The sequence below is a fragment of the Acinonyx jubatus genome, chromosome B3 (assembly GCF_027475565.1).
Source record: "Acinonyx jubatus isolate Ajub_Pintada_27869175 chromosome B3, VMU_Ajub_asm_v1.0, whole genome shotgun sequence".
NCBI lineage: Eukaryota > Metazoa > Chordata > Mammalia > Carnivora > Felidae > Acinonyx > Acinonyx jubatus.
Window position 1 is genome coordinate 69522771 of NC_069386.1, and position 15389 is coordinate 69538159.

General features: G+C 33.7%; 1 protein-coding gene across 1 annotated transcript; it reads right to left on the minus strand.

The window, feature by feature from the left end:
* Positions 1-2900: 2900 nt before the first annotated feature.
* On the minus strand, positions 2901-4017 carry LOC106969876 (olfactory receptor 4N2). The gene has a single exon (XM_015066401.3). It carries the CDS (start codon positions 3822-3824, stop codon positions 2901-2903), a length of 924 nt encoding a protein of 307 aa, XP_014921887.1. The 5' UTR covers positions 3825-4017.
* Positions 4018-15389: the final 11372 nt, after the last annotated feature.

Sequence of the window (15389 nt, forward strand, 5' to 3'; positions counted from 1 at the left end):
ACTGGACTTACATGATCAATTAATCTATGACAACAAGGGGCCAAGAGTATACAGTGGAGAAAAGATAAGTCTCTTCAATATTTGCATTTTGCATTTGCTATTGCAAAAAAAAAAAAAAACTAGACCACTTTTTTTTACACCATAAACAAAAATAAAATCAAGTGGATTAAAGATCTACATATGAGACTTGAAACCATAAAACTACTAGGAGAGAACATAGGCAGTAATCTATTCTACATTGTCTGTAGCAATGTTTTTCCAGCTATGTCTCCATAAGCCAGGGAAACAAATATAAACTATTTAAACTGTTAGAAAGTATTATAAACAAATAAGTTTTAGCACAGTGAAGGAAACCATCAGCAAAACAAAAAAGCAACTTACTGAATGGAAGAAAGTATTTGCAAATGACATATCTGATAAGAATTAGTATCCAAAATATATAAAGAACTTATTCAACTCAACACCAAAAACACCCCAAATAATCAAATTTAAAAAATGGGAGAGGACTTAAATAGACATTTTTCTAAAGAAGACAGATGGATGACAGACACATGAAGAGATGCTTAATATCACACCAATCACCAAGGAAATCCAAGTAAGAATCACAATGAGATATCACCTCACCCCTGTCAAAATGGCTAGAATGAAAAAGAAAAGAAATACTAAGTTTTAGTGAAGAGATAAAGGAACCCTCATGCACTGTTGGTAGGAATGCAAATTGATATAGCTACTATGGAAAACACTACAGAAGTCCTTCAAAAAATTAAAAATAGAATTACCATATGACCCAGTAATTTGACTACTAGGTATTTAACCAAAGAAAATGAAAACTCTAATTTGAAAAGATACATGAACCCCTATGTTTATTGCAGCATTATATACAATAGCCAAGATATGGAAGCAACCAAAGTGCCCTTCGATAGATGAATGTATAAAGAAGATGTGGTACACACACACACACATTATATATATATAGAATATGTATATGCATATATGTGCATATATAATATGCATATATATATTGCATAATGTATGTATGTGTAACATATGCATATGTTATATATATGTAACACTATGTATATAATATATAGTGTGTGTATATAATATAGCCAAAAAGAAGGATAAGATCTTGCAATTTGTGACAACATAAATGGACCTAGAGTGTATTTTAAGTGAAACAGACTTAATTTACTTAGCATAATACACTCTAGGTCCATCCAGGTCATTGTAAATTGCAAGATTTAATTCTTTTTTATGGTTGAGTAATATTGCATTGTGTGGTGTGTATGTATATGTATGTATGTATACACACACACACACACACACACACACACACACACCACATCTTCTTCATCCATTCATCAGCCAATGGACATTTGGTCTCTTTCCATAATTTAACTATTGTTGATCACGCTGCTATAAACATCAGGTGCATGTATCCCTTTGATATAGTATTTTTGTACTCTTTGGGTAAATAAGCCAGAGAGACAAATACCATATGATTTCACTCATGTGGAATAAACAAACAAGTAAAGGGAAGAATGAGAGAGAGGTAAATCAAGAAACAGACTCTTAATTATAGAGAACAAACTGATGGTTACCAAAAGGAAAGTTGGGTTAGAGGGATGGGTTAAATAGGTGATGGGGATTAAGGAGCGCACTTGCTGTGATGAGCGCCGGGTGTTATATGGAAGTGTTGAATCACTGTATTGTATATTACACTGCATGTTAACTGGAATTTAAATAAAAACTTAATAAAAAAAAGAGGACAAATACAATATGATTTCACTTGTATGTGGAAACTAAAAACAAATGAATAAACAAAGAAAACACAGAATGACCTATACATATAGAGAACAAACTGATCGGTGGCAGGATGGAGAAAATGGGTGAAAAGGAGTGGGAGATACAGGTTTCCAGCTATGGAATGAAAAGTCAAGGGAATAATAAGTACGGGATAGGGAATATAGTCAATGGTTTGTAATAGTGTTGTGTGGTGACAGTAGCTACACTTGTATTGAGGATGGCATAATATACAGATGTATTGAATCACTATGTTGTACACATAAAACTAATTTAATATTGTGTGTCAACTCTACTCAAGAATTTTTTAAATTGTTTTTGCCTTCATCTAATTTAGAAAAAAAAGTTGGCAGTTTAATTTTTTTCAAAATATAATCCCTCTTGATAATTTTTGAACTCTTGATATCTGCACAGAATCTTGAGTTTACAGCCCTAAGACATTTATAAAACTGCATATGAGAAATCATTCTGCTGCTTAAAGCCTTAGAATGGTTTCTTATTATAATTACAAAAAAATTACCAAAAAAACCTCTTTATATTCACTTCATAGACTCGTGTGTTGAACACTACCTTCAACTCTAATCATTTTCACATTCACTTATTATACCTCAATTTGAACTTTGTTGTATTCTTCAAATATACCAAGTTCATTACCTAATCTTCAGGTTTATGTGCTACCTGTTCCCTCTGCCTAGAATGCTCTGCCTCCAGATGTTTGCATGGTTGACTGTTTAGTTCATCTAGTTATTAGCCAAAATGTCACATCCAGAAGAACACCTTGATTAAAGATGGAAAGTGAACTTATAATGTTCACTCCACACTTTCTCTTATATATGAATCCTTTTGCTTTTTTATTTAGTTTCTGTATCTCTTCCTGAAACCATTCTGTTCATGTTTCTATCTTTAATGTCTATTCCCACTAGATTGTACCTTAAGGAGAACAATGACTTTACTTGTTTCATTAATAACTCTTTCTCCTAGTACCTAAAATAGTACCAACAAAACTGAAAATGCTCAATAAATGCAGTATTTGGAAATGGATAAGTTAACTTCAGAGGAAATTCTCTGGTCTTGATTTTCTTTTCTTTTTCCTTTAATTAGGCTAGGTGCTGATTAAACAGCCTCCTCATGGAAGCTTTTACTTCCTGGTTGCGAAGTGTATAAATCACAGGATTCAGCAAAGGAAAGATCACTGTGTGAAAGAGAGAAACCACCTTGTCAGCTGGGAAGGCTCTGAAGGGGCGAGTGTAGATAAAGATGCCAGGCCCAAACATAAGAAATATAACGATGATATGGGTGGTGCATGTGGATACGGCCTTGCTCTTCCCCTCAGAGGAAGATCCATGTACACGACAGAGGATGACTGCATAGGAGGCCAGAAGCCCCAGGAAGCACAGGAGGGTCATCAGGCCACTGTTGAAGACCATTAGAAGCTCCACCACGAAGGTGTCTGTGCAGGCCAGCTTGATGACCTGTGGCACATCACAGAAGAAGTTATCCAGTTGGTTTGGGCCACAGAAGGGTAAGTGGAGGATGAGGGCCACCTGGATAATGGAGTGGACAAAGCCTCCAAGCCACAGGGCCAACAGCAAGGCATAGCAGGCTCTAGGGTTCATGACTGTGGAATAGTGTAAAGGCCGACAGATGGCGATATAGCGGTCAAAGGCCATCACAACAAGGAGTAACCCTTCCCCTCCTCCAAGGAAGTGCAAGAAAAAGAGCTGAGTGATGCAGCCCCTGTAGGAGATTACCTTCTTCTCAGAGAGGAAGTCCACCAGCATCCTGGGAGCCACAATGAAGGAGTAGGATGCATCCAGGAAAGCCAAGTTGCCCAGAAAGAAGTAGAGGGGAGCTGTGAGACCAGGGTCTGATCTGATGGTGAGGATGATGAGGAAATTTCCAGGAAGGATGATGAGATAGAAAATTAAAACTAGGACAAAGACCAGGAGCTGAATATCTCGAGACTGGGTGAGACCAAGAAGGATGAATTCTTTCACCACTGTGCTGTTGTCATTTTCCATCTCCTCTGTCTGCAGTACATCAAGAAGCAGAGTTCATTGTTATTACTGTTTCTTCTATCTAGACCCTCATTCCTGTCCAACTAAAAATATTTGACATATAGATCACATTAGCTTAAAACAGGTCTCAGCCCTCTCCAGTATCCTGGGTAAACTCCAAACCTTTCATTAACTCCAGATTTAAAGCAAGCAAACTAACAAACAAAAATACTGTTTTATACCACAACTCTTATTCCCATTCAATCATGTGCTTCTATAGAACTGCTCTCCACTTTAAGAATCTGGCATCCTGGGGCACCTGGGTGGTTTCGTTGGTTAAGCATTTGACTCTTGATTTTGGCTCAAGTCCTGATCTCATGGCTACTGTGATGGAGCCCTGTGTCAGGCTCTATGCTGACAGCGGGATACCTGCTTGGGATTCTCTCTCTCTCTCTAAGTCAGTCATTATATTTTAATTTTATTCTTTTCAAATGCTACTTTTTAATATGTATAATATAAATTAGTATCAAGGCATATATGTACTGTATAAATAAATTGCATATACTTAAAGTACATGTTCAAAAATGTTTTGTTATGGGTATGAAATGATCTAAGATTGAAAATTGCTCATCTACAGAAAAATATAATGTAATATATGCCAGTACTGCCTTATGCTATTTATGCTAAATAGCATAGTTGCTTTAAGTAAGTTTGTGGAACATGGGGTGCCAAAAAAAATGCTAATGAGTCATTAGTTATAAAGGAAAGACAAAGAGAAGAGTGAGGGAGGGAAAGAAGAGAGAAATAGAGAAGCCAAAAAAAAAAAAAAACCCAAAACAAAACACAAAACAAAATAGTATGTCTATACAGTGCATTGTTAGGGTACATATTTTAGAAAACATTAAAAATATCTGTTTTAAGTATCTCCAGAGCTAAATAGAGTGAATAATATACAGGTTTCCATGTATTACTTGCAACCACAGGTGGAATTTATGAAAGTCATACTTCGGTATATTGATCAGTATATATACGGGATATACATATACACAAACACCACACACACACACACGGAAAGTGGGACCTACACATAATTTTAATAAAAAATTTGTAGACTCTCTAAATTAGCTTCTCTGCTCACTTCTTAACTTTTCAACATTTCAGCAGCCATTTGTCTCAACATTCATTCCATAATTTTCCTATAAAAATACACCAAAGAATGTGAGTCAAAGCCACCCTTAGATTTTTTGCATCCCACAAACTCACTCAGAGTGTATTATTTCGTGATGTGTTTAAAGATATCTCTAAGACATCAGAGGATTTCTGAAGGTCTTTGTGATTAAGGGTTATAGGCTCTTCTACTCAGCCTCTTTCCTGTCTTTCACCTCTGTTTTTCAACTATTACCTAAACAGATGGTATTACACACTACCTGACATATGTGATTCATTTTTATCCCATAACCTATTTTCGTATATGTGCCTTCTGTACCTGTGATTCTGAAATGGTGGCTGGCATAGATGCAGAGACTATGAGATGAGCATTTTTCTAGGTAAAATAAATTTCTGGACAAAATCTACAAATTACAGCCCTCTTCAGAATAAAAATATCCTATTTTAGCCAATTAGTTGGAAAAGGATCAAAAATCTAAATCCTTACCACTCTATCTCCAATTTTCCTTGCCACTTCAGCTAATTCATATGTTCTTCTCACTGTGGCAATGATGATATATTATAGAAGTAGGAAGGCAAGGGAGAAGGGCTGCCCTCATTTTTAAGGTGGAAACCAACTGTGTAGGCCTGGAGCGCCAACAGTGGTCGACCAGCCCCTGGAGCCAGATGTAGAGACCAAAGGGCCTTACTTCCCCATCTCTTTGAAACATTTACTCATGCTTCCTTCCTAATGTTCCCTCTATTCTCCTTCTCTCCCCTTTCACTCATCACCAAGTCTTCATTTTTCTAATTTATTTGTATAAATTTGTTTATGGTTTCTTTTCCCCTTTTAATTTATTGAGCTCATTTTCTCCTAATTTTCTTTCCTATTTACCTGGCTTTCTATAAATCTAACACTGTATCATTTTCTCTTCTTTCTCCCTATCATGTATTCGTGTTCTCTTCTCTCTGAAATTTTTTCACTCTCTCTGCTTGTCCCCTTGTTCACTGTCACTCCACTATATCCCATGCCTCTCTTGCCATTATATCTAAAAACAAGGGGTGCCTGGGTGGCTCAGTCGGTTATGCATCTGACCCTTGATTTCAGCTCAGGCCATCATCTTACAAACCATGTCAGGCTCTGCGCTGACAGCACAGGGTCTGCTTGGGATTATCTCTCTCCTTTCTCTCTCTCTCTCTGCCCCTCCTCCATTGATATGTACTCTCTCTTTCAAAATAAACTTTTAAAAAATTAATGTTAATCACTTCTTGGCCTTTTGGCTAAGATCAAGTGTAAAAATTAATATAAATATGAAACAAAAACCATATTGTTTCCTTTCAAACAAAACAAGCAATACATATGCTTCCCACCATCTTCCATTCTAAACAGTTGGTCTACAAAATAAAATGTGTAAGTCACTTTTCAGTACTAACCATTTTCTCTTGAATGGTATCCTTACAGTTTACTAAATCTGAACCACTCATTAATACTTCCCATTCCCTCATATATTTTTTTTACTGCATATAAGTGAACTTGATAAAATGAGATGCTTTACCTTTTGAAAAGTAAATTTCATTAATATCATTCTAATGAAATGAATATATTTAACAAAGTTTCCAAAAATTTGAGTGTAATGTCTGTCAGCATATTGATTGAAGCTTATAAATTATTTAAGTATAAATTAATAAGTTCTACATATCCTTAAAAATGTGGATCAAGCTGAAGAACATGATCAAAAATTTAATACTGATGCTAATGATGGACGTATAAAGCACTAAACAAATGTGTTGGTCTTCAGCCAGAAAATTCTCTCATCAGTGAAATGAGATGGTTAAATTAAAATACTTTTAAATTCCCTAGCTTTTTAGGAAATAATAAATAATGTAGAAATATCCTTGGTTTGAAGTCCTTTTATATGATTCTAATACCTTTTTAGAATGAGTGAGTGTTGGCTCAGCAATTCACTAAATGTATTACCCTAGGAAGGTCACCCAGTTTTCAGAAGGCTGAATTTTCATTTATCATATAGAATAATGTGTTGACTCCTTCTGTCTGACAGGGATATAAGGATCAAAGGAGATAATAATAATAATAATTAACTTATTCCAGTGTGTTTAAACCAAAGCTAACCCTGCAAATCTGTAGATGTTACAAGGTAGCTCCACTGAGTGGACATATTGCCACGAGATCCTTTGTCAATGGCTGCAGGGTAAACCCTGGGTGACAGCTGCAAAAATCTGATTAATAGAAGAAATTGTGGAAGTGCAATAAAGCCTTCATGTAAGTCATTTGTAGATCAAGCTTTTCTCGGTTTTACAGGCTTTCACTCAGTTACCCTATGTTGATGAATAATGGAACCACAGACAATAGAAGAAACTCTCAAATATGTTGAGTATGGAAGTTAAGATATCTGCGCTAATCTGAAAAATCATAAAATCTGTTAAGTTTTTCCCCTGAAGACTTTAGCCTAACTTTCTGTATCTTCCTTCCTTCCATCTGTACTTCATAAGGAAAATAAAACACATCAGTCATTTATATGCTCCTTGGTTTTAACATCAAATGTCAATTCGCTGAAAGTCACTGATAATTTCACTTAACTATGACAAGAGAATGAAAGTTTTTGTCCACCATTAAATTCTAAGCATCAAGAGATATGGAAATGTATTAGAGGAGACGGTAGAAAATGCCACTCTGCTGAATTTAGGCCTTTGCCTCTGCTATTCCTACTGAAATTCTGACCTCTGTTCCATTGTATTCCAGGGCAGGAGATGGAGCAGAATAGCTGTAATACCTTCTCTGTTGTTCTTTCCTTCTTGTTTCTTATAAATACAAATACTGCTCCCAGCCCCTGAAATTTGAGTCTCCAAGGGTTTTATGTAATTCTCACAGAGTAGCCATCCTTCCTCTCCTGATAAAAACATTAACTGACCATTCTTATTGTTCATAAATATTTGTTCTCACATACGGAACACATCTTTTGAAACCTCCTTTAACTCTTTGTGATGCAATGGAGAAAGTGCTTTGGACACTTGAGACTACCACAGCTCTACTGAATATTTCCAGAGGGAGCTATTAGAATGTCAACTAAATCAGGCACGGGGAAATACCAGAGCTTTGTAAGAGATAAATATTTTTAAATGAATCACATAATGCCACACTGGGTAAATTCTGAATTTTAAAACCAAAATCCTATCAGTGAATGAGATAATAAACCCTATTTGGAAGCGTATTTATTAGGTCAAAAGTAAAGATCAAGAAAAATCAATTTCTATTTTAGAATTCAAAAAAATGTAAATGAAAGATTAATATGTATACATATACATGATATACACATACACACATACATACATACACATCAAGAAAGCAAGCAAGGCCAGGATGAGAGGGTGAGGAAAGTGAGGTATTTGCCTTAGGCATAAAATTTACCAGGGTACCAAAAACTTTAATAATCAAGATAAATAATATTTTAGTGCAGTATTTTGAAAATAAAAGTTAATGTGAAATTATGAACAGAATAATCACATTTTTTAATAAAGACATAAAAATTACAGATTTTTCCCTTTCCATGAGATTCCAGTATGGCCCAGCATGACATTATTATTGATACTGTCTTTAAAGTTTGGTATTTATTTTGTTCATGATGGATTTTTATAATTAATTTTGATTTTTTAAAAATATTAATTAAAACATTCTTTATTACAAAGTTGGTAAGTTTTTTGGTTACTTCCCTAGTTTTTGCACTCAAGGCAAGTGCTTTACTCATTCTCTAGCATCACCATGATCTGACCCTGAAAGCAAACAATGTGGCTAAGTCAGTAATGAGCTTGTAAGATTTAACACATTGCTGTGATGAAGACATAAGCAGAGAGAATATTAATGCTCATGAAGACTTTGAAGGCATAATTCTTCTTAGAGAAAAGAACTGTTTGGTGTAAGATAGACCATTTCCTCAAGGGAAAGTGACTTCCCAAATAGGATGTGAAAAGATATATCATGATCTCAGTATTTGTTGTTTATTCACTTTTACTCTGCTAGGCAAAAACAAAAATCAATAACTTTTTTTTTCCATTAAAGATTATTAAAGTAAAAATTAAGGGTCAGAGCAATTAAATGAAGCTTAATTTTCTTTTTTTATATCTGATTGTTTTTGTTGTTTTGCTTTAAAGGCAAATCTGAGTTTATGAGTAACTTTACAATTGAAAAAATGAATATACTCTTTGTAAACTAAATATAATTCATAATCAGATATATATTTGTCCTAATCTATTTGCAGCTCAAAAACACAGTGTGAAAAGTAGAAAAAGGAAAAAAGAGAAAGAGATAAAGAGAAATTTAGAATGATCAAAATATAGGACAGGAAAATAAAGTAGACATAAATGTAAAGATAATTATATATATAATTGTATAGTAACAGCCCCATCTTAGAATAGGTTAGAGTCGTGCCACAAAAGACTTAAAAAGGTGATATTTTTCAGGGCACCTGAGTGGCTCAGTTGGTAAAGTGTCCCACCTCAGCTCAGGTCTTGATCTCATGGTTCCTGAGTTTGAACCCTACTTTGGGCTTTGTACTGACAGTTCAGAGCCTGAACCTGCTTTGGATTCTGTGTGCCCCTCTCTGCCCCTCCCCTGCTCATGTGCACAGGAGCTTGTGCCCGCATTCGTTCATTCTCTCTCTCTCTCTCACATTAAAAACAATCATATACATGAAAATAGCCCATTATAGTGAAAAGATTGCCAGGCAGAAAGCAAAAGCTAAGGACATAATCCTGGCTCTAATCTATAAATGTTCAATGGCTTTGGAAAATAACACCACTTTTCTCAGACTGTTTTTCCACCTAAAATGGGGCATTTTTTTATATTAAGATACTGAACTATTTATCTCTATTGCTGAGTTTTTTGACACTCCCTTAGATTCTGCACCAAATTCAAAAATCACTTACTGTCTACCATGAGCCAGGTAGTATTTTAAGTGTCAGCAATGCAGTATGGACAAGACCAACAACAACTCTGTTCTTTGGAATTTTACATTCTAATGCAGGGAGACAGACAATAAACAAACAAGCAGAAAAGAAAACATCAGATAGTAATGAATGTTATAATGAAGATATAACAGTGTGTTGGAGAAAAAGACTGCTATTTTACATGGAGTGGTGGTCAGGGAAGGTCTTTCTGAGGCAGTTTCAAAAGAGTGAGTTCTGAATGTCTAAAAGAAGCCATTCTAGAAAGAAGCCACCAAAAAGAAAGATCTGGGAACACCTGTGTGGCTCAGTGGGTTAAGCATCTGACTCTTGATTTCTGCTCAGGTCTCATGATTCGTGGGTTCAAGCCTCACATAGGGCTCCTCTCTGATGGTGTGGAGTCTACTTGGGATTCTCTCTTATTTCCTCTTTCTCTGCCCTTCCCCCACTCACGCTGTCTCGCTCAAAATAAACAAATACACTTAAGGAAAGGAAAGGGAAGGAAAAGGAAGGAGAGGGGAGGGGAGGGGAGGAGAGGGGAGGGGAGGGGAGGGAAGAAAAAAAAGAAAAGAGAAGAAAAGAAAAGATCTGGTGTGCTGAGGAATAGAAAACAGGCCAGCATGCCAAGATAGTGAAAAAATTATACACAAAGACGATTCCTTCCCATCTTTGTCCCCTATCTATATTCCCCCCCCAACACACAATTCAGAGTAGGAAATAGCTATCATTCTCTCTGTATCTTCCCCAAACCATTATGCATAAATAAGCAAATGGATTGTATATTCTTTTCTCCCTATTAATAAACAAATGTGATAAACATCCCAAAATATATATTTTAATAACAGCATACAAGTCAGGACTTCACAGGTCTTTAAAATTATATATATATATAATTAATATATTAATTATAATAATTATAATATATATTATATATATTATATATATTATATATAATATATATTATATATAATATATATAATATATCATATATTATATATAATATATATTTATATATATCATTAATATATTAAGATATGTATCTTAAATTTATATATATTATATATTTATATAATATATATGTTATTTATATAATGTATAAAATTATATATATAATGTAAGTATATAATATATATCATGCATAATATAAGTTCTAGAATTTTTAAGCTTATACACGTTGAAAATTGTGGAAAATACATTTCAAAATATATATATTCTCTGACCTTTTTCCTATTGTGTATATTTCTCATCGATTCCTTTCTACCACAGTCATGTTTTAAATTATTGTTATTAACATAATCACATAATATAAAACTCTATATTATCTCCTATTTCAAAATTTCCAATTCTGCTTTTTGCAGTAAAAAAAATAATGTATTCAATTACTCATTCTCTTATCAACCATTATTGAAAGTCTACCAGAGTGAGTCATTGTGTCAAGAGATGAAATACAAAAATTAATAAGACAAACATTAACTTCAAGGCAAGCAGAAAATTGTGAATAATATACATAACATTTAAATAATCTTGAGATGTTTTATAACATAACTGTACTTAGAGTATCACAAGAGCAAACAGAAGTGAACACAACTTGGAGCATTAGAAATGTTTCGAGAAGGAAGAAACATTATGGCTGAGTCTTGATTGAAATATTCACCAGAAAGTGGGAAAAGGAGAAGACAGAATGTGCAAAGGCATCAAAGAATCAAAACTGTGCATGTGCAGAAATATAGTAAGAGATAAGATTGGAAAAACAAGGTAATTGCTTAGAGTGATTATATTTGATTAAGTTTACAATTGAGCAAAAGGAAATTCAGGAAATACCCAAGAGACTGCTGTTTTACCCTGTATGTAAAAAATATATCTAGCTGACTTGAGGAAATTTACAGTATGTTGTTTATATGTATCCTGTTATATGTATCCATAAATTCTCAGTATGTTGTTTATATGTATCCTGTAGCTACATTGATCAGACTAAGTTCATTTTTCAAAAGTATACTCTTAAATTTAAAATTTAGAACTCAGTAGGGTGCCTAGGTGGCTCAGCTGGTTAAGCCAACGACTTTAGCTCAGGTCGTGATCTCACTGTTCGTGGGTTCAAGTCCCGCATCAGTATCTGTGCTGAGAGCTCAGAGCCTGGAGCCTGTTTCTATGTCTCCCTCTGTGTCTGCCTCTCTCTTGCTCACACTCTCAACAAAATAAATAAATGTTAAAAAAAAATTTAAACAAAATAAAATTCAGAACTTATTATGGCATTCAACATGGCAGGTCTTAATCCAACAGATTTTATTCTAGGATATAAAGCAAATTTCAACACATTTTTAAATTGAAATCATATTAAATATAATCTTGGACCACAATGAAACTAAACTAGAAATGTATCAGGCTCATTCCCAAATATTCAGGGAAAAAATATACTCTAAATAACCCATGAGTAAGAAAGTCAAACTAGACATTAGGAAGTATTTTTAATTGAATGAAAATGAAAACACAACATATAAACGTATGCAAAATATAGATAAAGCAGTGCTTAGAAATGTGTAGAATCAACCAAATATATTTAAAGGGTTTATAACAAAGGGTATGAATCAATAGTCTAATCTTCACCTTTAGAAAAAGAATAGGAAATGAAATCCAAACAAGGAAGAAGGAATGCAATAACATAGACATGAGAAGAAATATAAGAAATTGAGAAAAATAATAGAGAAAAATAAATAAAACCAGAAGCTAGCTCTTTATAAAGAACAACCAAATTGATAAAAGTTTAGTCAGAATAGTCAAGAAAAAGAAAGAAATTACAAAAATATCAATATCGGGAATTAAAGAGGGACAATCAATGTAGATATAATAAAAATTAAAAATATTAAGGAAACATTATGAGCAATTTATGCCAATGGATTTAATAACCAGTTCAATGCACAAAATTCTAAACGCCTAACTACTAAAGCTAACTCGAGAAGAAATAGACTGAATAGCTATGTATCTATTAAAGAAATTCAGCTTGTACTTAAAAATCTTCCCATGAAGAAAACTTCAGACCCAGATGCCTCCTCTAATGAAATCCACCATTTATTGAAGAAATAATACTGATTCTACACAAACTCTTAAAAAAAACCAGAGTACGAAAAGGAAAATATTTTCTAATATCCTCTAATTTCTTCTTGTACACATTGGGTTATTTAGAAGTGTCTGCGTCTTAATTCAGAAATGTACATAGTTTTTTCTTAATTATTTCTAATTCAATTCCAGTGTGGTCAGAGAATACATTTTGTATGTAATATACTGAGTTTTTTTATAGGCCAGCATATGGTCTACTTGGCAAATGCCTCATGCAAAGAATGTGTATTCCTCATTGTTGGGTGCAATACTCTATAAACAGCAACTAGGTTAAGTTTGTCTCTCGCGTTCAACTCTTCTATACCCCTACTGATTTTTTATCAGATGTTCTATCAACTTTCAAAGACAGTTATTAAAATCTCAATCTATGACTTTGGATTCTCTATTTATTTATTTATATATGTCTGTATTAGAGCATACATTTTTAAGTTCTATTGCTAGAGGAATCACATTAAGATTGTTATGTCTTGATGAATTGAAATTTTTATTGCTATGAAATTCTTTTATAAATACCTAATAATACCTCTGGGTCCTTGAAGTTTACTTTGTTATTAATACAGCTATACCATGAAGTGATTAAGGTTTGCAGGGTGTATTAGGGTTTTCCAGACAAACAGAATAGTAGGATACATAGATACATATTAGAGAGAGAGAGGTTTATTATAATGAATTGGTTCATGTGACTATGGAACTGGAGAAGTCCTACAATCTGTCCTCTCCTAAATGAAGACCCAGGAAAGCCAGAGGTGTCATTTAGTCCAAGTTCAAAGGCCTGAGAACCAGGAGAGCTGATGGCATAAATTCCAGTCCAAGGACTAAAAGAGATGAAATGAAATATCCCAGCTCAATCAGTGAAGAAAGAAATAAGAAGCAAATTCCTCCTTCTGCCTTTTTTTCTATTCAGGCCCTCAATAGATTGAATGATGCCCACTCACATTGGGAAGAGCAATCTATTTTACTGAGTCCACCAATTCAAATACTAAGCTCATACTAACACTCTCACAGATACACCAGAAATAATATTTAATCTGGGGACCCCACAGCCAGTTGATATATAAAATTAAACATCACATATGGCATATCATTCTCCACCCTTATACTTAAAATATATCTGGGTCTTTATATTTAAGAACTGATATCTTACAAACAGTATATACTTGAATCTTGCTCTTTTATACAGTCTGAAACTCTATTTTTTAACTGGCATGTTTGGTTCATTTATATTTAATATTGTTGATCTTTGAGTTCATTGGTATTTGTTTTCTTTGCCCCATTCGTCTTCATTCCTTTGCACTTCCTTCCTTCCTTCTTTTGTAGTGAATGTTTTTTATATTCCATTTTCTTTCCTGTAAAGGTTATCTAATTAAATCTCTTTGTATTATTTTTAAATATGTGGATGCTCTAGTGATTACAATATTCATCTATAGCTTAACAGTCACTTCAAATTATTATTCAAGGATACTTCATGAAGAGTATAAGTAATTTACAAAAACATATATAAATCTTTTATCTTCCCTTAGGTCCTCTGTGCTATTGTTATCATATATTTTACTTCTAAATAAGTTATAAGCCCCATAGTACTTTATTATTTTAAAGCAGTTGATTATAAAGTAAATAATACAAAGTAAAAATACTCCTTGCCATATTTATACACCTTTTTTTTTTACCATTTCCAGATCTTTTTATTCCTCATTAATTCCAGTTTCCATCTGACATGTTTTCCTGTTAACATGAAGAATTTTCCTTTAATATGACTTTCTGTGTGGGTCTACTGCCAACACATCTCTCTCAGCTTTTATGAATATTAAATGCCTGTTACACTTTTCTTTTTGAGGTTTATTTTCAGTAGATATGGAATTCTAGCTTAACTGTTTTTCTTTGAGAACTTTAAAAATCTCATTTCACTGACATGGTGTCCATGGTTTCTGATAAAAGGTCAACCACCATTCTTGTTGCTCCCCTGAAGTGTCTTTTTTCCTCTGTTGCTTTTAAAATGTTCTTTTCATATTTGGATAGCATCTGTTACACTGTGGTCTTATTTGTATTTATATTGCTTGGATTTTGCCAAGTTTCATGGATATGAATTCTTGGAAGTTACTTCTTTTCCTGTCCCATTCTCTATCTCCTCATCTGGAATCCCAATTACACATATATTTTACTATTTGTTATTGTCCCCATAGTATATTAACACTATTAATACTTTTAGTCTTTTATTTCTGTACTTCAGTTTGGGTTGTTTCTAAAAACCTATCCTAACAATCATTAGCCATTTTGTCTGCATTGTCCACAATGCTGTTCATTCAGCTCATCTAAGGAATTTCTTTTAATTTCAAATATTGTTGTTTTCAGTTCTAGCATATCCATTTACAT